The 22,712-nt window shown below is 34.3% G+C and overlaps 1 protein-coding gene across 5 annotated transcripts in view; it reads right to left on the bottom strand.

Annotated features, from left to right (window-relative positions):
* ERC2 (ELKS/RAB6-interacting/CAST family member 2) overlaps window positions 1-22,712 on the bottom strand; it is a 585,639-nt gene that overhangs the window by 125,359 nt on the left and 437,568 nt on the right. For all 5 annotated transcript variants that reach the window (XM_074914417.1, XM_074914419.1, XM_074914418.1 and 2 more), the window contains one exon: window positions 11,581-11,715. In XM_074914417.1, coding sequence (XP_074770518.1) covers window positions 11,581-11,715 — 135 coding nt within the window. The remainder of the gene's footprint in view (window positions 1-11,580; window positions 11,716-22,712) is intronic.

The following is a 22,712-nucleotide window of genomic DNA, read 5'->3' as shown; positions in this document are numbered from 1 at the left end:
AACTATCTTTATAAAATGCATTCTTCACATAAATAAATTCTTTAAAATCCTAATCTCCTTTTAGACAAAAAGCTTTTGCAATACAGGCAACATTAAAAACTTGGTAAATTGAGCTTTTTTGGCTCTCTTCCCACAATAGAAGACCCTTCCTGACAAGGCTCATCACATTTCCCTTTCATGTGCTGGCATGCTGAGAATTAATGTCTTAACTTGGGTTAAATAAATCTAGTTGATAACCTGCTCATCTCTTGAACTAGCTTTCTGATGACTGATTTATGCTACTCTCCTTATTATCTATGGCTACTAATGGGTCATTAAACATGCAACTACTGTCTCTGGACTGTGAAACTGTCCTACTTACAGCAAGCAATTACATTTATAAATATTAATTTCCCCATGTGACACAAAAATCTACCTGCTAACCAGTGAAGTTTCTCTCAAATCTAGAACTTAACCTAAAATCAGAATCTTTCAGAGCCTAGAGAGACTTTTATCTACTACTCAATTTCTAGCCGCAAACATAGCTGAGGACTAATCTCGTGAACTCTCCATACACAGAACAACTGACTACAGAAGAGTTTTGTGCATGAATGATTTGAAGAACTGAGCTTGTAACTGGAAAGAGGAAAGGCTAACAGTGGATTCATTGAAGGCTTTGGTGCATAGAGTTTTAGAAGGTCTTTATGTTTCATTTGTGTATTCAAAAAGTTGAATAAATCTTAAAAATTGCTTCAGAAATACAGATTTATGTTACAGGTCTATTTTCAAACCTATCCATAACAGAAGGGGTCACAAGTAACCATGCATCACCCATCTATGAAAATGACTATAAAAACCATCTCACCATTTGTTCTATTTGTATATAGTTAGGTTAAAATCAAACATAAATACTGGCAGTGGGGGTAAGCGAAAGGTTGTTTCTGACCACTTACTTTACAACACCCTGACTAGCGTTAACATGAATAAGATGTTTCACCAGATACTCATGCATTCTAAAGCTTTATCACTAGATGAAGCGGAAACTCAATGCTTCTTACAAGAAGTGGTCCGTGAAATCAGATTTGCAATGCAAAAATTTATGGTCCCCTTTGTAGTGAAAGCCTGTGACATGTTATCTCACTTAAGTTACCAGCGCCAGATATGCAACTTTTGTTATCAAGTTACTGTCTCCCAGAATGCATTTTTGACTCTTTCAGCTGGTCTAAAGACCTATTTTATACTATGATGGTGGCAGCTAATTTTTCTAGTAAGAAATAGAAGATAAATGTAAACCTCTATACAAGTGTTGTATATTCTAACACACACATTCATGGGAAGTGAGGGGGAGAGGTTTCTATAGCTAAACATGATCTCAAAAAATTCTTCCATATGTGGAAAAGACTGCAAAGCTAACATATAAATATAGATATATATAAATATACACACTGAGCAGTATGTATACATTTATATCACATTCATTAAACCTCAAAACATAAAATAAATTCATTTCTGTAAGCAAAGGAAAGGTATAACTTTTCAATACACAGAATCCATCTCCTTGAGGTATCATAGACAGCAAAACCTGTTTTCTACTTCTTGCTTCTAATACAGCTCCAGTTTAGCTGATGTCTTAGTCAAATTACAAATTTAATATAATTAAAAGGTATATGAAAAGATCATATGGCTACAATATACTTACAATTAAGAGGTAGGAATAACAAAAACATTAACAAATATTACAAACTTCTTTTACTTAAGATGAGAAAACCTGAGTAGAACACAATGTTTGTAACTGTAAAATGGCAGCATATCAAAATCAAGAACTAGAGTATCCCTGAAAGATAAATTAATACTCAAAGCAGACTTCCAATTTTCAAGGCTCTTTCTTTTGTTCCATCACAAGTACAATGTAATCTACAATGGAATTTAGGTTTGAAATCAATCATATTTTCCTCAAAATCTGGGCAAGCCTCTATTTCAGTTTTTAGGGTAGAAAGAAATACCTAGATAGATGTCAGAGGCAGGAAAAATTCTCTGTATCTACTAAAATAAGCATATGATAACACTTAGTGTCTACAGAAATGCTTAGACAGAAATTGCATCCTCATTAGAAGTACTTTGCATTCAGTAGCATGTTTATAATAACCAATATAGCCATGATAACTGCATACCATTTAACCTGAAAATTGACTTTTCAGTGATGACCATGACACAAATATGTTTTTATTGCATTCAGTTCAACAAGTCTGAATGATGTGTGATATGAATCACAAGTTCTTTGTTCCAGAGGAAGAGTATGTGCAGCAAGGATAAAAAATTAGAGGAAATACTTAAAAATGTGAAACCATTTATATGACTAATTTGCACTGCACTCCTGAGATCTCAAAACACTAATTAATTCAGCACAATACTAGTTATTTACAGTGGATATGCCTGGGATTGTTTATACTGAATGTAGCGACAAGCAAACCTTGCCCTGCCCAAATTCCGAAATTAAATAAATCCATGTGACTCCTATGAGCTTAGTGCAGGCTCAGCACTGTGCTAATGCAATTGCGTGCTTCCTTGCAGCTTGAGGCACCAGCAGAACAAGTTCACATACATTTAGTGAACAGACAAGCACAAGCTCACACCTGCCCAAATACAACATGTAAACATGCAGAATAAAGAAACACACAGAATATTGAAGAAAATCTGGGTCAGGGAGGCAGCCAATAATTCCGATAATTTACTGCATTAAACTGCTATATCATATCACTACTTTTATATACTAAAATATTACTATTGCTTTGGGTTTTCCCCTTATTTCTGTTTCTTCTTTCCTGAAAAACTGAAAGACAAAGTTTTAATATTGCAGAAAACACCCAAACATGATATTTCAATCTTCCAGATACTAAACTTCTGCTCAGATTGAACTTGTTACTCACAGCCTGAAGAAATTTGAAGAATTTTATGCTTTTCAAATAACCATCGTTATTTGAATAAACTAAAATAATCAGTTTTGGTTTATATATGTCCTCCTTTTAAGTTGTTTGTTTTTGGGGTTTTTTTTATTTTTTATAAAGACAAATCCCAGTTTCAATACTCCTGAGGCCTATTCAGGAGTTTGAGGTTGGCAATTTTCCAGTAGAGCCACAGAATTTAAGGCATTGTGCTAACAGCCAGGGCTGCCAAAACACTAAGTAGCATGCACTCCTTTCCCCTAAAATTACATATGGATCAATACAGTGATTTGCAGATCAGGACTCAGACACTAAAATAATAATCACTGTTTGACTGTCCTGTGGCTCTGATTTCAAAGTCATCCACCTCAAACAAAATCCCATCTGACCTGTTCAGTTTTTCACATATCATCTTTCAGCAACTCCAAGGATATTTAGCAGTTCCAGCTGATGAACAAAGACCTGTTGCCAAGACCAGTCACCACTTTACAAATCAATAAACGCTTTTCTTGAGAGCACATGGTCATCTTCAAAAATTTAGCTTTTAGTGACATACTCCTCCTTCACAACAGTCAGACTGTTGTCAAATTTTGTGCATCACTGCATGTAATTTTTCAAATGAATGACTTTATCAGCATACTTTAAAAAAATCTTTTTATAATGACATGTATTTAATACTAAGACAGCTATCAGGTAGCTCTTTAAAAGTTGGCTTTCTGATTGGAGAGTGGCAATAAGGGAAGTTTCATAAATACACACTGCCCAATCACTGTCCTAATAAGGAGGACTTTTCCTTCAGATAAGAGGATAGTTCAGAAACTCTGAACTACCTTTTTGGCATCTTTGCTGAGATTTCAGAGTAATGGAAAACTTGATGGTGAGTTTGTGACAAATTACTTCTAAACACCACCACCTTGTAGAGGGGCCATCAAAAATGTTTTAAATAGTAACTAAATCTTTACACAGCCAGACTGGATTAAAAGATGTAAAAGAACATGTTACATGCTTACAACACTCTGTGAAATTCCATCCTCAATTGCAGCTTCCAAGAATAGGGTGAACTTTTGGAAAGCAGCCAGCTCATACAGTCTTACAGCACAATCTATGATATTCAGATTTTTCTAAAAATCATATTCTTTTAAATCAGAATATCACCTCTCACCATAAAACAAAATTAAAATATATTTCTAGCCTTGGTGACCATGGAGTAAAGCATCTGACTCAGCTACAGCTTGGGAATTCAGGAAACTCTTACAAGATGATAAGCACTTTATATTTTGTGTCTTTAAAAATCTCCAGAACTATGAGAAGTAAGAATATTTGATAGTTCTTATAATTACCAGGATTGGCAATAAAGTCCTCAGGTATGAAAATTCTTTAGATGTTATACCTTCAGTCTTCCACTGTGTGGATGCAGAATCAAGTTTTTCCACATGCCCTCTCAAATAGCGTAACTTCCTATTAAGAATGCCATCAAACTAACTTAAGTATATCCTAGACACATACGTGTCATAGATTACCTACACAACTACTTCTAAATCCATTTTTTAATGCAGAGATGCTGCTTTTAACTTAAATAATCAAGTGCAGTTTTTTATTATGTAGAACATAAACAGCAAGTTGAACCTAGGACCTTTGAACCACATCACAAAAATCTCAGGTACTCGAACAAGACAGTCCTGGGTGATAGCAAAAGAATGTTATTTGTTATGTGGAGACCATCCTAGAGTTCTATCATACAAGCCAATAAGTTAAGGACTGTTTCAGAGACAGCAAGGAATGTAAAATGCCTACCGAAACTAATAGTAGGTGAATGGAGCCTGAAAGTCAGATCCAGATACAAACATGGAGGGGCAGAAAGGCTTCTGAGATTAGAAAAACAAAGGGAATGAGATGTCTCAATTTGACCAGACTTGTGGTTAGCAAGACAGAATTCCCTGTTGGTTACTAACTTACAGGCATGCTACAATACTAAAAGTGCAAGGGCAAACTGTCAAAATGACTGCACTACAGTAAAGCAACTGTGACAGGGAGTGCAGATGTGCTGATTCCTATCAACTTTTTTAACAGTAACAGAAATTTCCTTCAAGAGCACACAGTCACTTGTGTGACACAAACAGGCGCTTCCTTCAAAACATTTTCAATACAAGGAAGAAAACTGAAAGATCATGTGAGCAACTGAGGCCAAGAGAAAAAGTTTTTCAGGAAAACTAGTAAGTATGTAAAGGCGAGAAATATGAGAGGCAGGGAGTTGGACAGTAGGCTTTGTGATGAAGTCTACACAGTGGGGCAGGACAGCTTCTATATCTCAAGTTCCAATTTATTTAGCCATCAGGTTTTTTTGTTCCAGATAGATCTTGGATGCAATGATCCAGATTAGATTACTGTAATGCACTCTACAAGGGGCTACATATTACAACTCCTTGGAAACTGAAGCTAGTACAGAATGCTTATTAAGCTCATTTTCATGCTGGGAGTATTACACCCACACTCCAGGATACACACTGACTGCCAAAATGTTTCCAGGTGGAATTTAAGAAAGATTGCCAACTATCAAGCCAAAACTGAAGAGAATAAATTTAAGATTTTAGTGCAAAACTGCAAAATTATCTTTTTTTCCAAGATTTAAGACTAGTAAAAATGGTTAATATTGCAATGTTATTGACATGGCAGCACTCAATCCCCAGAAATTTATTTATATCAAATAAAAATCACATGCACCAACATAACTAGGGAACACATCATGATTCACTGTAACATGACCATGTGTATGGGCAGAGGAGAGTTAGCGTCTTCCTGTGAAGTTTTCTTACATCTTCCCCAGAGTTTAGGTCCAGACATACAAGAACTAAAAAGGTTGCCTACCTATACCTCTCCCTAAAGAGAAGAGCAAAAAAAAGCGGGAATAAAGGCAAGAAGTGGCTGGAAATTTGGCTTTGGTCCCTAGCAGCAGCCAGAAGACATAAAAACACCCACTACATCAGAAAAAAGGTGCCCGACTAGGTCCTTCAAGAGAAGTCAGAGATTCTATCCTGTAGTACATCTAGAACCATGCTGCCACATGCTGCCCATAGCTGGTTATGATATTGAGTAACGGTTATAAAAACCCCATGATCATTAAAACAAAACATCACTACCCACACTGAACAGCACCATGTAAAAGGTATGTATATTTCAAGCAGGATGTGTGTGTATTTTTTCTTCCAAGACTAGTGGTACACTTCTCTTTAAAAGGAGTAGAGACTTACAGTAGCATATATACAGTATTTTACATCAGTAAGTGGGAAATGTGTCATTCTTTGTTACAAATATGTACTCAAATGCACATGTACATAGTTTTACAGCCACATATAACATACATATATTTGTTCATATAAATGTAGCATATAAATTAGAAAATCCAGTATTATCCATAGAAATGAGAAATGTTTCAAGATTAACACTGTGCATTCAACTGTCTCTTTCTCTCCAGAATTTGTGAGAAAACATTCAAAAAAACCTCCCTAGCATTCATTAAATCAAATGGCATTTATGTTACAATATGCACCACTTTCTTGTCTTCTTACAAAATTAAAAATGCCCTCCAATGATTTGCAGGTGTAGTGATGGGATGAGTTATAACTGTTTTAAACTGAAAAAGGGTAGATTAGATCGAAGAAAGAAATTCTTCCCTGTGAGGGTGGTGAGGCCCTGGCACAGGTTGCCCAGAGCATCTGTGGCTGCCCTCTCCCTGGAAGGGTTCAAGGCCGGGTTGGACGGGGCTTTGGGCAACCTGGGCTGGTGGAAGGTGTCCCTGCCCAGGGCAGGGGGGTGGGACTAGATGATCTTTAAGAACCCTTCCAACCCAAACCATTCTGTGATGATGATTTTCTCAGTTTATTCTGTGGTTTCAAACCACTAGCAATATGCTGGATTATGGTCATTAAAAACCACATATCTAGAATTTATGTGTAATACGCTATTGAACAGGAAATACAAGTTTCTATGGCACATTGGCAGTCAAATCGCTGTACAAAGGGATACTGTATGGAATGATAAATAACACAACACAGAAAGTGAAAAAATAACATAAAATCCATGACTGAAAACTGTAAGTTAAAGCAATGACCAGAGTTCACTCATGATTATCATTGACTGCACTGTTCTTAAAGATTATTTCAGCAAGGATTTTGCTATGGATCTCCTAGTTGCTTGCTTTACATGTAAACATTTGCTTGGCTAACCCATTGTTCATAGAAATTTAGGGATGGCTGTACTTCAGGAGAACACCTACTCCAAGCCCAGTGCACCAGCACAAGATGAAATAAAGCTATTATGTGCCACAGATATTCATCTAACCTGTTCTTAAAAAACACCAAGAAAGGAACTTCCAGTGCATCTATATGAAAGAATGTTCACATTTTCTTTCTATTTACAGATTGATTCAACTCATAGTGAAAAGTTTTCTCTTGTTAAGAGACTAACCTAGTTATTCTTGGTAAAACTAAATTTACCACTCCTACTCTTTCTCCAGTAGGCACTAGAACACAATTGACCATCATTTTCTTTACAACAACATTTTATGTATTAGAAGACTTATGTCTCCCCTCTAGTACTTTCTAGACTAACACAAATCCAGTTCTTCAAACCTTCCTAATAGGTCAGGTTCTCTAAAACTCCTATCATTCTTGTTGCTCACTTTTTATCCCTTTCTAATTTGTCTATCTTTCTTAAAGCATGGTGATCAAAACTGTATAGTTTTTCACATGAGGTCTCACTGGTGCTTGAAAGAACAGAATAATTGCTTCCTGATTCTTTTTCAGTATTACATCCATCCCAGAATTACATGCAACTTGACTGCAATGGTATTCCATTGTGTAATCCAGATTCCTTTTTCCATGCTATTGGCTCATCAGTACATGAGATTTCTCCCTTGTAAATGGACTTTAGTGAATTTCAGATTATTTATTCTAGACTTTCTCTGAAGTTTATTGAGACTGAAGCAGCAAGCATCTTATTGAGTAGTTTAACTGCTCCTACTAGGCCTGCAGTTTCTTGCAGCTTGGTTCATTATCAACAATATTCACGTTTTTTTCTATTTCATCAATGAAATAGTTTTTCTAAAAAGATACTCCACAGAAGCAGATAAAGGACAGACCTCTTCGGAACCCTGCTGTAACTGTCCTTCTCTGACAACGAGTAACAGAAAATTTGTCTGTAGCATGTTATTTGTATCAGCTGCACACCCATCTCATGGTGTTTTAATAATGAATTAAAATATTATTTATAGCTGTAGCTTTTATTATTATAATGCATTTCACTTCACATGTTAATTACATATTACAAATATATGGTGTGATGGGACAGTGTTAAAGGCCTTATGAATTCAAAGTATGTCACAGCTACCATTTTCTTCTTTAGCCACAAAGCCAGTTATACCATTAAAGGAAATTAGATTTGCTTGACACAATTTGTCCTTGACAAACACAGGCAGACTAAATATAGGATGGGTATGCTAAGTAACAGCCATCTAGACCTGCATTCTGTTTTAGAGAGTGGCCCAAAACTGTCACCTAGGAAAGAGTGCAAGAATAAAGTGAGTACATAGTGATAAACGATCTCATATCTTCAAGAATGTAATGTAAAAATAGTTTTTCTGAACTAGGATAGGAACCACTAGTTGATGATTAAGAAAAGAGGATAAGGGCAAAGCGGGTAAAAGGTGATCTGATACACACTGAGATGGATAGATCTGATACAGACATCAAGCTACTGAAAAGGATCAGTAAAAAGACTACTGGCTTTCTATTGATTCACTGATTAATAATATATTCTATAACTTTCTAGGGTCTAAAATAAAGGTATTCATAAATCCCCATACATTTTATTTGTAAAGATGAGAACAGTGTTTGCTTTCCTCGAGCCTCTGAGTTGTTGAATATAATCATAAATAGTTCAGAGTAAAACTACGAATACTAGTAAATATTAGTAAAATAGGTAGTATTTTAAGTACCCCGGCCATTTGCATCATGCATATAATTTCTTAAGTTTTTTTAAGTTCTTCAAGATAAATACTTTCATTATGCTTCTTATCTGTTCTCTTCCCTGAGTAACTTGTTACTGTGCATTGAAAAGCGCATTCTTCACTAAATGTTAGCTCTCTTACATTTTCTTGTCCCTCAGATTTTCTTTAGAGGTTCAGGTTTCTTGAATTAGTTTAAACCAGTGTCTGAGTTTCAGTAACACAGAGGTTGTTACCTCTTTTTTTCACATCTCTTGCCTTAATTCTGTTTTTCTTATTCTATTTCTTGCACAAGGCCAAAAATTTTTATTTCATGGTCTTTTTCAGACAATTTTGCCTGCTTTTATAAACTCAGCCAACTTATCTCTGCTACTCAGAAATGGAACTAAAACCAAGACAGCAAGTCCTTATTACCCTTCTCCACTTTCTGAAAGAAAAAGTTGTTTTAAGCATGTTCCAAGAACCCAAAGGATTCCATGTTCTGTTGTCCAGGGTTTTTTTGGTTGTTATTCAAGAAATTGAGTTTTCCATACTTACACTTTCCTGTCTTTAGTACATTTAATCATTGTAAAAAAAAGTGTTATTTAGCTTTTTATCTCTTATTTCAGATTAAGTAAGAGATAAGCAAGATATCACACACCCCCATTGTAACTTCACCAATGTTTTCCCCTTTTACGTCTACCCAGACATTATGAACTTACAAGCTAATTTAGTATCAAACAATGATTCTTCATATAAAAGCAATGTTTTAATTTTCTCTGGGGTTCTCTACCTGAAAAAGAGTTACTTGCTTCTATAGACTGTTTTTCCTACTCCAGATAAATATATACATGGATAACTTCTCTCCTTGTCCTACTGTCACTGAGTTCCTCCTAAAACTCCTGCAGCTTTCAACTCTCACTCATTGTAGTAGGCTGAAGAGTCATATAGTGAAAAAAAGTCTATCTTAAAATTTAAGTCATCTTCGGGCCAGACTGTATCCACAGCTGACAAACTCTCCACTGACTAAACGCAGTCATTTGAAATGGAAGAGTGACACCCAGTATCAGCTGGAAACACATGGCATGCTGGCAGCATATATGTTTTAATTTTAAATAAGAAGCTTGTTTCTTGAAATTTCATCTACTACACCTTAGCTTCTTTCATTTGTATTTCTTGTGGTTTAGCATTTCATACACATACATGCATGTATGTACACGTACTATTTTTTAGCATAACAAATTTTTAACAGTATCAGATGCAGACACCTCAGAAAACAGTTATAAAAACATGTTTGCTGTCAGAAGGGTGAGATAAAGTCGTCACTATAATTTGAAATACTATTTTGGTGTGTATATATACAAATACAATATATATTTTATATAATTACATAATGAATTAAATAATTTATTATTTTCAATACTACAACTTTAGAATGATAATGAGCTATAACTAGTATCTTCAATATTATTATTAATAGCTATAGCAATGCTATAACATTATTTTCAATAGTAGAACTATAAAATTAAAGCAGATACTTTATTTTTGGTGGATCTGGATTTAAGCTTTCCAGAAACAAAAGGCACAGCATTTTCTGTTTGGAAACATCTGTTTCAAACATCAAAACAATAAATTTTCAGTCAAGGTGTCTGCGTCACCCAGTTGTCTATGAACCAGAAGTACTGAGCTGGAACACTGGACACTTAGCAAATTTCTGCCTACTGATAGCAACATTATCTGAAAAAACATATTAAAGTAGTCCAAAATACAGTGTTGGAATGCTAATAAACCACAGAACAACACAACCTTCTCATTCCAAATATACAGTACAAATATTAAAACTGTGACAGTAAACTTGTTTTAATATTTTTGCATTTTAATTTTGTCTTAACTTTAATATTCTAAAATATTATCAATAAAAGCAAATGAGTTGTTTTTTGGGGTTTTTTTAATTGTGGTTGGAAAATTGTATTTATTTGTAAACAAATATTGAAATTTACAAAATCAAAACAGTGTTGGGCTTATGGATGTTTTATAAACCTGGGTGGAATATAAAAGTTACAATGCTAACATGGTCAATTAACATAATTTAGAAGACCATGTTATTAGGACAGTTATTTGCCACTTCTGAAACACAAGACTAAGAAGAATAATATTCTAAGAAGAATAGTAGTGAATTAGTAAGCATTTTTAAAAACAAAACATCACTGGAATTTGGTTTAGTATTACCTAGCAAAAATGCATCACTATTGATTTTTAAGCTATATCTGTTGTTTGAATGCTTCATCATAAAGATACTTTCTAAAACAGTTTAGAACCATTAGTTTACAACTTGCCAAAGGGAACTGCTGCACAAGATTCTTCAATACTAATGATTAATCTATTTAAATAAACAAAAAAATATTCCAAACTTTTTCACTGATTTTCTACTGAAAAAGTTGTGTTATGACATGCTGAAGATAGCTGCAAAGCTTATAAAGATAGGAAGAAGAATGTAAGATACCAGATAAAAAGCCAAAATGTTTAAATTGTTTCAGGGATGCAAATAAATATGAGAGCTATCAGTTTCAGTTCAAAGAACACATCACTTGCTTATTATTTCTATGGAATATTTATTTTATCTTGAAATATCAAAATAGTAAAATTATAAAACTGAGGGTGAAAAAAGAGGTGACAAACCTGATCTGGAGAGGGTCTGTGGTTGGAGTGTTGTGGCCTTCCAGGAGATCGATGATGGTGGTGGTGGTGATGGTGGTGGTAGTGGTGATGGTCATCATCGTAGTTATCTGCCATCAGTTTCATTCTGTTTTGTGTCTGTTTAAGACGTAAAGAGAAACAATTCTATTACATGCTGGAATATATTACTCTTAACTGTTTTAGATAGATCTTAGCTTATCCTTAGCTCTCTTTTTTTTGTTTTTTTTTTGTAGCTGTAAGGGTCTAACAATAGAAGTCTGGACTGTTGGCTAACAAATAAATAGAAAAAGATAATGTGAGCACATATTCTGTCTCAGTTTTCACATGAGTAGAATCGTACAAAGTCAGAAAAGGATATGATCTAGGATGTTGTCTGAAGGGTGAGAGCTTTTCTAAATCTACTCTTTTAGAACCATTTCCTATTTTTTCCCCCATCTATTATTTTAGCTTGCCATTTAACTTGTAAAATCTCACTGAAAAAAATATTAAGTGTACTTCAAATATTTACAGTTAGCTACTGAGGCATGTCAACAACAATCTTGAATAGTTATGCTAAAAGCTCTATTTGGGCTTAATTATTCTAACTATACACCAGAATCACCCTCATAAACAGTAAGTTAAAAGGATCTGAAAATTAACTGATACAGAGACAGGCACATAGAGAAATAAGTGATTATAGAACTTGACACATGTTACTGAATGAAAGTTTAGATATCTATTTTGAAAAAAAGATCAATGCTTCAGCTACTGCTGTGTACAGGTAATAAAATCTATGTCACCACAAGATAACAAGATACATCACTGCTCTTTATCACTGTTACAACTATTCCACACTATGAAATACACAGACTGGAATAATTCAAACCTTGCTCATAATACCAGAAATATCTTACTACCAATTGCCCAGTACCAGTGGATACAGTACTTATTTTTAGTTTTAGTATGACTGAAGGCTGTCTCAGGTAAACTTGTTAACCTATAATAAAGTTTTACTTAATTTAGCACTAACAAAACCCAGAAGAAAATGCTGTCAACTCTCAAAGACCTCTTCCAAAATGATAAGAAACAATTAGAGACACATACAATTAATATAATGCAAATGACTAAAGGAAAGAGCAGTCTTAATACACAACATCAACTTCAAAAATTTCACCTGAACCCTACAGGAGAAAGGTTGTGCTTGAAGGAGCACTATCTACTTTGTGCTAATTCTCTACATGGAGTTGCTCAAGCACACACAAGTCTACTTTGCACATGGGCATTTTTGAGAACAGTAAAGGCAATAGACTGAAATCAACTGCAAAAAGCCACAGTTTAGTTGTACCCATGCTCTAAGGTAGCAGCATTCACACTACGTCCAGTGAGGGTGCTGGCTAAACACATTACCCCTAGTCTTTGCCCAAGCTAATGAGTTCTAAAGGACCAACTTAAACAGACAAATTTAAACACAACTCATTTGGTTCAGGTACATTCCTATATTAACAGGTCTAACTGGCTCCTGATTCAAAGTGCCCATGAGAAAGTTAGCATTGCATAACTAGTATGTGGTAAGTTTACTTCAAGGACTATTGTAAATTGGTTTTCATATGAGAACTATCCTATATCAAAATCTCCATTAGGAAAATTTCACTAGTAAGTATATTTTAACAGCAAATGCAAAAATTCAGAGATTGCTATTGAATTCCACAATTTTAATGTTTTTTGTAAAGTAGAAAAGAGATTTTGGAAAAAAGGCAAATTAAATATTCATATCACACAATATTTGAAGTCTAACTAAATCTAATACAAAGAAAACTATGAAACACAGGGATCACAGGAAATCCTGATGTATCTTTTTAGCAATTAATTTTTTTTGAAATGTCACAATGCTTCTCAGGCACTTCACATGATGTCAATTAGAAGGATCACAGAAAGCTATTTTACAGGAGGGAACATGTACTCAGGTCAAGTAAAACCAATCAACCAACCAAAACAAAACCTTAAGGCATCCACAATAAAAAGACAGAGGAACAACCACAGATCAGATGTGCACATACTTTAGCCACTGTCAGGTTCTTTCTGAGCATCTCTAGAGCACTGAAAGAGCATCTTCTCAGTGTGTTACAGAATAAATGTCTCCACAGGTCAAGTGGTGCATTCTGTTGAACAGGAATTGCACTGGCACTATTTAGTGTCATTTCACAATTGTTGACAGTATTTTCTGCACAGTTGGAGCCGTTTCATTTTCTCCTTCCTGGATAAGAATATGTAAGCATATAGCTGTATGGATTTCAGTTATGAATTTCTACTGATTCTGCCAAAAGATCAATCTGAGTCATCATAGTTGGTCTGTTTGTCTTTCGATTCAAATAGGAAGGCCTTTAGCACAAAAGAGTGGAAAAGATGATGAATTAATAGACAAATAATAACCCACTTACTGTAAACACTGTAATATCCTGCCTCTTTGGGGAAGCTCCTAACATTTTATTAGTTTATTTTCTTATCAATGAACAGCCTTAAATTTCCTACCTTTCAACCGTATTCCATAAAAGAATGCAAAAGTTAAACAAGATGATATATGCAATCCTAAAAGTGTCCCCTGTAATGAGGTGTTGGGGATTAGACATGTCATGGGATAAGAACTGTAAATGAATGATGTCATCTTTCTAATTTGGTGCTGAAATATAAATAAACCACTTCTAATGTTTCTTCCTTTTGGATGCCAGATTGCAGTAAAATGTGCACAAAGAAATGTTAATGCTGTAGTGGGCTTCCTTTAGTGTGCCTGCTCTGAAAGCAAAATATATAAATGTGAAATGAGAATTTATTTTCCACTCAAGTGATTATCATCCAAACTTTTACCTGACTTATGGTTGTCATTAATTTCTTAAAATGAAGCTAAATAATTTGCAAAATATTATTTTTGAAAGTTTTTTGGTTTTATCTTCACAATGGTAACTAATATGATTCTGCTTGTCTGCTTTAGCTACTGTCAGAGTGCTATACTTCCACACTGAACTGCATGTTCCAGGTATGCTTAGCTTTGACTTAAGAAGTACAAAACATGGTATGACTTCAAACTTTTAGAAGCAGGAATTTTGATAAGGATTGAACAGGAGGATTTCTGAGGAGGAACAAAATTAAAGCCATCCAGAGGAACAATACAATCCTTTCCAGGTCTTTCTAAACAAAAATCTGTAACGTTACTTGTTTGCTTCCCTTGCTAACTCTTTGAATCATTAGTAGGCTTTCAAATGCCAGGTATATTTTTGTTTGAGGAAGAAATTAATTAACCACATTGGAATTCATTCAGGACCCCAGGGCTTCACACCCCAACACTACACAGAAGCACAAACACACAGAAAGGCATATACATTTTAGGACGTTGGTTTCTCAGACAGACAGTAAATCCTCCTGGTCCCAGTCCCACATCAGGACACTGTCTCAGTACTGACTGTGAGGGAAAAATTCCACCTACTGACTTGGCAATGCCATCGTAGCCTGCAACATCTTCAGCAGTCTTGAAAATTTCCTATTCAAGAACATCCAAAATAATTTCTTACACTACTTTTGAAAGCACAACAGATTATTCAGTAGGACTTTTCTGGATGATCGGAAAGCTTTGTTTTGGAATGTGCAATTCATGAAAATTAGAATGATGATTGTATATGCATTTAAACTGTGCAATACCTAATTTGCATCATAACTCATCTGCATGAATTACTCCATATCTGAAAGTCATATAGTTCAAAATTTTATTCACATTTTCCTCTCAAAACTGTTATTATTGATACAATTTTCCTGAAAAGGGGTTTTCTCAAAATATACATAGCCACAACTCTGACAACAAAATTATCATGCCAACTTCTTTTTGAAAAGCCTGATGAACACCAGGCCTACAGCTAAGAAGGAGCAGGTTTTAATTTGGATTTATACTAGGAAAGAAAAAAAATGTTAACTTGTAAGATGCAACAATTAATTAACTGCATCTCCTACAAATCATGTATAGGCTTATTAGTTTTGGCATACAGTTTTCTCAGATATTTTTGCTTTACATTTATTGACTACATTCAATAAATACTGCATCCACTTTGAAATAAAGGAATGATAGAGGAATTAAAAGCAGTTTAAATCTGGGTGCACAGGTATATTAACCCTTAGGGCTTGAAACAGTTGTCTCTGATCATACAATATCACTATTTGCTAAGCTGTCAAGGTCACAAATGGTATGTGTAACAAAATTTTTAAACAATTTACCAAAGAATTTATGATCTAGCACTGTAAGAAAACTGACAGATATTTCTTATCCTCCTAAAATTCTGTTGAGTTTAAGTAAGTATCTACTGGAGTGAAATGAAAGTTTGATTGACTGGTAACGGACTAAATAGCTTAACAGCAATCTGTAACTGTAAAACTATAATATTAAAACTGTCTTCTAAAAAATATTTTAGCAAGGTGGCAATAGGGAACTATGCTTTGATCTGTCATCTGGATCAAGTTAACAACAAAACTCTCATGAATGAGGTTCAAATGAGGAAAAATAGTAGGATTTGTTGCTCTGGGATATAGGTGTAATACGATTCAATAGCTATTACTTTCCTTCGGATTTTCTTCTCAATCTCTTCACTAAATGGAATTTGAAACATTTCTGGAATATTCACTTTCAATAGCGTAGGATTTTTCCTGATATAATATGGGAGAGATGATGATATAAGGTCTACAAGCTATCCTGGAGATATCCTGTGGTCTAATTATAAAAGCATTGAATTAAAATCTAGATACTCATATTCTAGCCTTGATTCTGCAACAGCCTCTTGTTGTCTTCAAAGACAGATAACCTCTCTTTCTTGCAATCTCAGTTTTTTAAGATAAGCATGCTAATATTTCCACAAAGCACACTGAGATCTTCATGTGGCAGACGTTTAGTCTTCCTGAATTTTACCAACATTTTATATAATAAATTCTAAGACAATTTTAGAAAACACAAATATTTTTTAAACTTTGAAATCCAGAAGGTAAGGATCTAAAAAATGGTGTGCTTAAGACTATATAGTGCACCAAGTTGCATAAATGGAGTGGAATTAACCTGGTTTTAATGAAAGCATGTGTAACTGCAGTTGGTTTTCCAGTATGAATCCAGTGCTTCAGCCATGAATTCCATTAGCTGAGGGTTAACACAATGTTTGCTAATTAAGCCAGCTCTGTACTTAGTCTCTTCAAATAAAAAAAGTTTTTATGTCAGAACAATATTTTTACATATTCTTTGAAAACTGTTATTGTCTGAAGACAAGTGAAGTATTTCTTATCATTTCTACTGCTGCACAACATGAAAGTTGCTAACTGCCACAGAATACAATTTATAGATGATTTGTTATTTGATAAGTTAGAGTTAATTAAATCCTGTACTTGGCCTCAAACATCCTTAAAGTTCCCCAAATTTCATTTGTCACACTCATCCTATTAAAGGACCATAACAGCTTGCATGAAATGAAGACTTTACAAAAACAAAATATATTTGTTCATTAAAAAATACAAGATATTCCAGAATGTAGATTGCTATGCTTCTGTAACAGAGGAAGACAGTCTTGAAAAGTAGGTAAAAAAGGCATTTCAGAAGGCAACACAGAATGCTCTGTTTCTAAATAACCCTTATGATAACTTCTAAGACCGAATAAGTCATCACAGGCTACACTGAGAATTAAAATTAAATGCCATGTAAAGCCTGTATTTCTAGAATATGATCAAATCCACTGCCGCCATTTTTTTTTTAACTCTTCAGCAAGTTTCCATTTGTTTCAATTCTGTTGTCTGATCATCATTAAATATTTTTCTGAGATCAAAAATAACAAGTTCAAGTTCCAACGTTGAAGCCTCTAAAAAACATGGTTCAACATCACTGTCATTTAGTTCCATCCTATTTGAGCATCTCAAGCTTACTAGAGATACAAGCATCCTCCATAAGTGATTTGATAACAAACCAAATAGTGAGCTTAATTTGCCATCTAGAAAAGAGATTTAAGAGAAATTCCATTGCAAAGTTTCAATTGAAACTTCTTTTGCTTAAACTTTTTGATAGATATTTTTGAGCACTGGTTCATTAATTATCCAGCTGAAGCAAAAAAGATAATTACAAGGATATTATTTTTAAAAAGCTTAACCATGAGACTGCTCTCAATTCTTTTAAATGGTAGCACAATTCTTGAATCAACACATGATTAAATGAGACAAATTGTTAAAATATATCCACCAGCTATAGTTTTGACAGGAGGACTTGTGGCTTGCTCTGAAGCATCTTTTGCCAATACTAGAACTGCATGGAAAAAGTGGACTTCAGTATTCTTCAATATACTTAAAAATACTTATGCTTCAAAGTATTCCAGAGCTTGCACTACTTTATGTTAATTATTCATGTCACTTCTAACAGCATAATACTAGCAATATAATGCTAATCATTTCCAAAATAAATTATACTCTTGTCTTCAACTGTTAGAAATATATGATAATATTCAATTCAGGATTTTTTGTTGCTTATGCAGTGAATTTTTAGACACGAAGAAAATTCCAATAGAAAAAAAAGTAAGTTATGAAGACTGTAAGTTTGCAAGCACTCATCAGTAACCAAAAGATAACAAAAAATATAGAGTATGGTAAGTAACTAGAAACTCCAGATGCTAAATAACTATCATAATCATAACCCTGTGGGTGTTGGAATGCATCACTATGGGGTAGAGTTATGTTTTACTGAGTGCTTTAATTAGGCATTTTCTTTTTATAACATCCTTATAATGCAATCTCTTCTTATATTCTTACTCTTAACTGTATTTTAACAGTTTTTCTGCTTTTTTCCCTGCCTCCATTGAAGAAAACAATTAATTTTTTCCTTGTTAAAATTCCAAATGGGCTAATAAGCATGTTTTTCTTTTCCTGTTATAGTGTATGACTTGTCTTGGAAAGTGTGAGAGACAGGATACATGCAGGCTAAAAGTGTGCGTGATAGCTTATTGAAGAAAAATGTGGCTACTCCTCATTTAGCTCTTTATTTTTTACCTCATTAATGATACAACTGTTGCATATGAAATAAAGACCACCGTAAAGTTTTTATGCCAAGAAAGCACATAAATTTTTTCCCTCTATATCTAGTTATAAAGTTAATTCATATTACATTTTACATTAAAATCTTACAATTCTTATAATTCATAACATGCATGTAATCAGAACACTTCTTCAGGTCACATCTGTACCCCCCCCCCTCCCTGTTTCACAGGACAGAGATTAGGGACTGAAAAACAGTAGAGTATTTTCCAAGTTTTCATGAAATCCAATCTTCCTCCCAGGTGAAATACAAAAGCATTTGCTAGTCAAATTAGACATGCTAACTCCTGTGCAGCAAAGGAAAGCAGCTTCCAGTGATGATCTTTTCAAAGACTTGGGTCTGATAATTTAGTGTTGACCGTGAGCATAAAAGTTTTATATATATCTCGATTTTTTTTAATTAGAGTACTATTTAACTGATATTAACAACCATTACACCTGCTGCTTTGCAAGATTACAAAATGTGACTAACTTATCCTGAAAGTTAGAGCTCATAGTAAGTCTCCCTCTTCACAAGCTGAAGGATAATACTCTCAGAAACACCAGCTGGAATATTAGACACTTGGCAGACTGAGACAGGCAGCAGTTTCAAGTGCCAAGTAGACACTTATCTAAAGTACTAAGGCCAAATTTCAACTTTCCTGACACTTGTGACTGAACAAAGTTTGAACATGGTCCATCTGATCGTTTAGTTGCGGTCTCTGCATTTAGAGTTTGTGTTTTTGAAGTCTTTTTAAGTTCTGTGAATTAAAAGTATGGCTTGAAGCACAGGAAATATCTTGTAATAATACAGCATACTCAGTAATGTACAGGCTAAAGTCATGCTAAAAGTATTTGTCTGAGTCCTACTACTAAACTTGGTAATTACATAGAAGTATGTAAGAACATAGACACAAAGAAATGGGTTAAAAAGCATAATTAAAGCTCTAAAACAGTAGCTGCCTGAGGATATCTCAGGACAGGTCCTACTAAATGCAGACAAGCAACGTGAGAAGGTAAGGTTCTCTGGTTTTTTCCTTTTGTTTACAACAGGAAATAACTCATTAAAAAGATACTTCCCTGTAATAATTATTTAAAACCAGACATGAATCAGAAACTGCAGGAGCTAAACAAGACCTTTGAAACTGCAAATCTCTGGTTAGTAGAACTGACTGTCTTTTTCATCATCTTTCATGTCTGAATAGTTCATTTCAGCTGTAATTTCTGCAATTTCATTACAAAGCCCAGTTTTCTCATGCGTATCATATACAAAATATAGCCTAAGCTGAAATGGCTACATTTTTTCCACTGTATGCAATAAAAATTGATAAAACCCACATAAATTTCAACACATGGATGGTATATTGGAGATAATGGATAAACCGAAATGGAGATAACATCACAACACTGTCTTGATATGCTTTGCAGAGTCACCTTACCTATTGTTTGATGCTAACTTGTAGAAATGTTTTATCCACCATCACTGGAGCAGAAAAATTTGACACCCAATTTTTACAATATTTTTTAATACTGGCCTACTTAGCACTGTACTTGAGATCAAGTGTTAAACTATATTTAGCTTTATTATCACGGGGTACTTTGTAGTAGAACTTAAGGACTTGTTTCAAAAATGTCTCATGGAGAAAAACTTTTTGACTTGGGTGTTCACCCATTTGTACAATGGAGGTAATTCACGATTCTTATCTGAGATACTTAATACCCATTTTCACCTATAGAGCCAGCCACATCAAAAATTACAAAAGTTCCAGTGTCAATATATAAATTATTTTATATCTTCATTACCTAATATTTCCATTTCAGATTTTCAGTCTTAGTGGAGTTAAACCGTTTGTCCGAACAATGTGTGTTATAACAGCTATAGCTATTGAGAGGTTCTAGTGTAAATTCATGAGATTATCTCCAGTGAAAAAGGGTGCAATTACACATGGCCATGTTTCAGATATGATATAAATTCTTCAAGAATTAAAGCTTTGAACAGAGAACAAACAGAAACAGATTTTAAAGCAGATCGACCAACTACAAAGCAGTAGAGGACTTATGTACCAGGCCTGTGATGCCATCAGGGCCCGACTGCTATAGGCTACATGGCAAAAAAAAAGCCCCTCTCATTGGAAAATGTTTGTGTAAAAATACCATCCATCCAAAAGAATTTAGATTCCTAAGAGCATAAAGAGGAAAAAGTGATGCCATATCGAGTTATGACTTGAGTCCTTCATCTTTTATAATATAAATTGTCAGATCTTACCAAGAATATGTGAGAAGTGTTGTGTGAGCACTTGCCAATATCTTTAGCATTTTTCCAACACAGAACATTTCTTCTGAATTAACTAATTTGATCAGGCAAAGGCTATTAGCTACACACACACACATTCTCTTTCTTACCTTGTGCTATATGGAGCTTGCTGTGTTAAGCTATAGGGAGATGTCACTGCTGATTCACCCCTACACTAATCTGTCCTCCTGGGGCTTCTAAGATGCTTGTAATTATTAAAATTAAGAATTATAGACTCAGATGCAAAAATACAGATTCAAAATTCAGGTTACAAATGAAGAGAATAAAACACAGTATTAAGAGATGCAGAGATACTGCCTTAGGATATTTTTAATTAGTAGAAAAGTATAAACTACAAGGATTTTTAAGATAGTCAATAAATTTAAGGCCATGGAACGCATGGGCTGCTTGTACTGATGTCAATGGAGTCTGAACAGACACACTGAAAATCAGAGATTAACAGCCATTTTGCTACATTGCCTGAGAATTTTTAAGGAAAAAATAACCAGACTGATTTTCCTCATATGAGAGTTCAATATATGAAGTTATTATTATAGAACACCTTACCTGCCCAAAATAAAACAAAGAACTTGTGTAGTGTAACTGTAACAAACCTCCTGAAACTTAAGGGTCTCAGACTACTCCTTTGTTCAGTTAGGTGCTTAAAGCTTGAGCAAGACCAGTATTATGAGTGAGTAAACACTATAAACAGAAGGGTAAAAAAAAAAATAGCACAATGTCTGCAGTACCCATGCAACTGGCTTCATAACATAGATTCTATTTACTGTGCAGTAACATTTAGACTCAACAGTACAATAAATCTCTCTCTGAAGCAAACCTGTAGGTATAATAATAATAACAGTAATAATAATAATAATGTAGTATTCTGTGCTCCTACAATATTGCCACCTGTAAAATTCAAGGAAATCAGAAACATTAACTTAGTCTGACATCAGAAACAGAAGCAATAGTGATCAGGAACCCACAAAATACCAGGACAGTGCTACTGATCACAAGGTCTACAGATGATAATTTCCACAGATACCATAAGAAATCATTGAAGGACTTTATTGTTCCCACACTTAGGGGACTTCAACAACAAACATTAGGGGACTTAAATGCAATTAATTAATGCACAGTTTGGCAGAAAAATGGTTTGGGCCGTCAGAATAATCACTATCACAACTTCTAATCCTATTCTTTTTCTTATACAGTAATATTAACACTGTCAAGATCATAAAATACACAATGCAGTACACCTGAAAATCTAGCAGGGAAAATATAACTTAGGGTATTTTGTTATTCTTGAGTACTTGATGTCACCACCATAATATCACATTGGCACTATCTTTGATGTACTTAACTAGAACAGTATATGTAATGCAACAGACTGTCTTCAATTCCATTTTACACCTTTGCTGTTGAAAAAGTTCTTTGAAATATTTGGATGTTAATTAGTAAATAATTCCAGGCATTGCATGAAGGAGAAAATGTTGCTATTGGTTAACTTGCTGAGAAATTGTGGTTACACAGATTTTTAAAATTCCTTGATTGTTTCTCACACTTTTTGTTTCATTAGCAGTATGTTCCTGTGATGAAATATAGAGTGGTGAACTAATGGACTAGAGAATATAGCCAAACACCAGCTTTGCCTCTGGCCAGAGTATTCTGTACACCTGCAGTCTTGAAAACACTGGAAAGGTTTCTGATTTCATGTTTTGAGAAGAAAAATAAAATGCTCTCAAGGAGTTAGAAGACCTTGTATTTTGGC

Source organism: Athene noctua, chromosome 10 (genome assembly GCF_965140245.1).
Source record: "Athene noctua chromosome 10, bAthNoc1.hap1.1, whole genome shotgun sequence".
Classification (NCBI taxonomy): Eukaryota; Metazoa; Chordata; class Aves; order Strigiformes; family Strigidae; genus Athene; species Athene noctua.
Note: the sequence above shows the minus strand (reverse complement) of the source record. Positions and strands in the feature narration are given on the sequence as shown.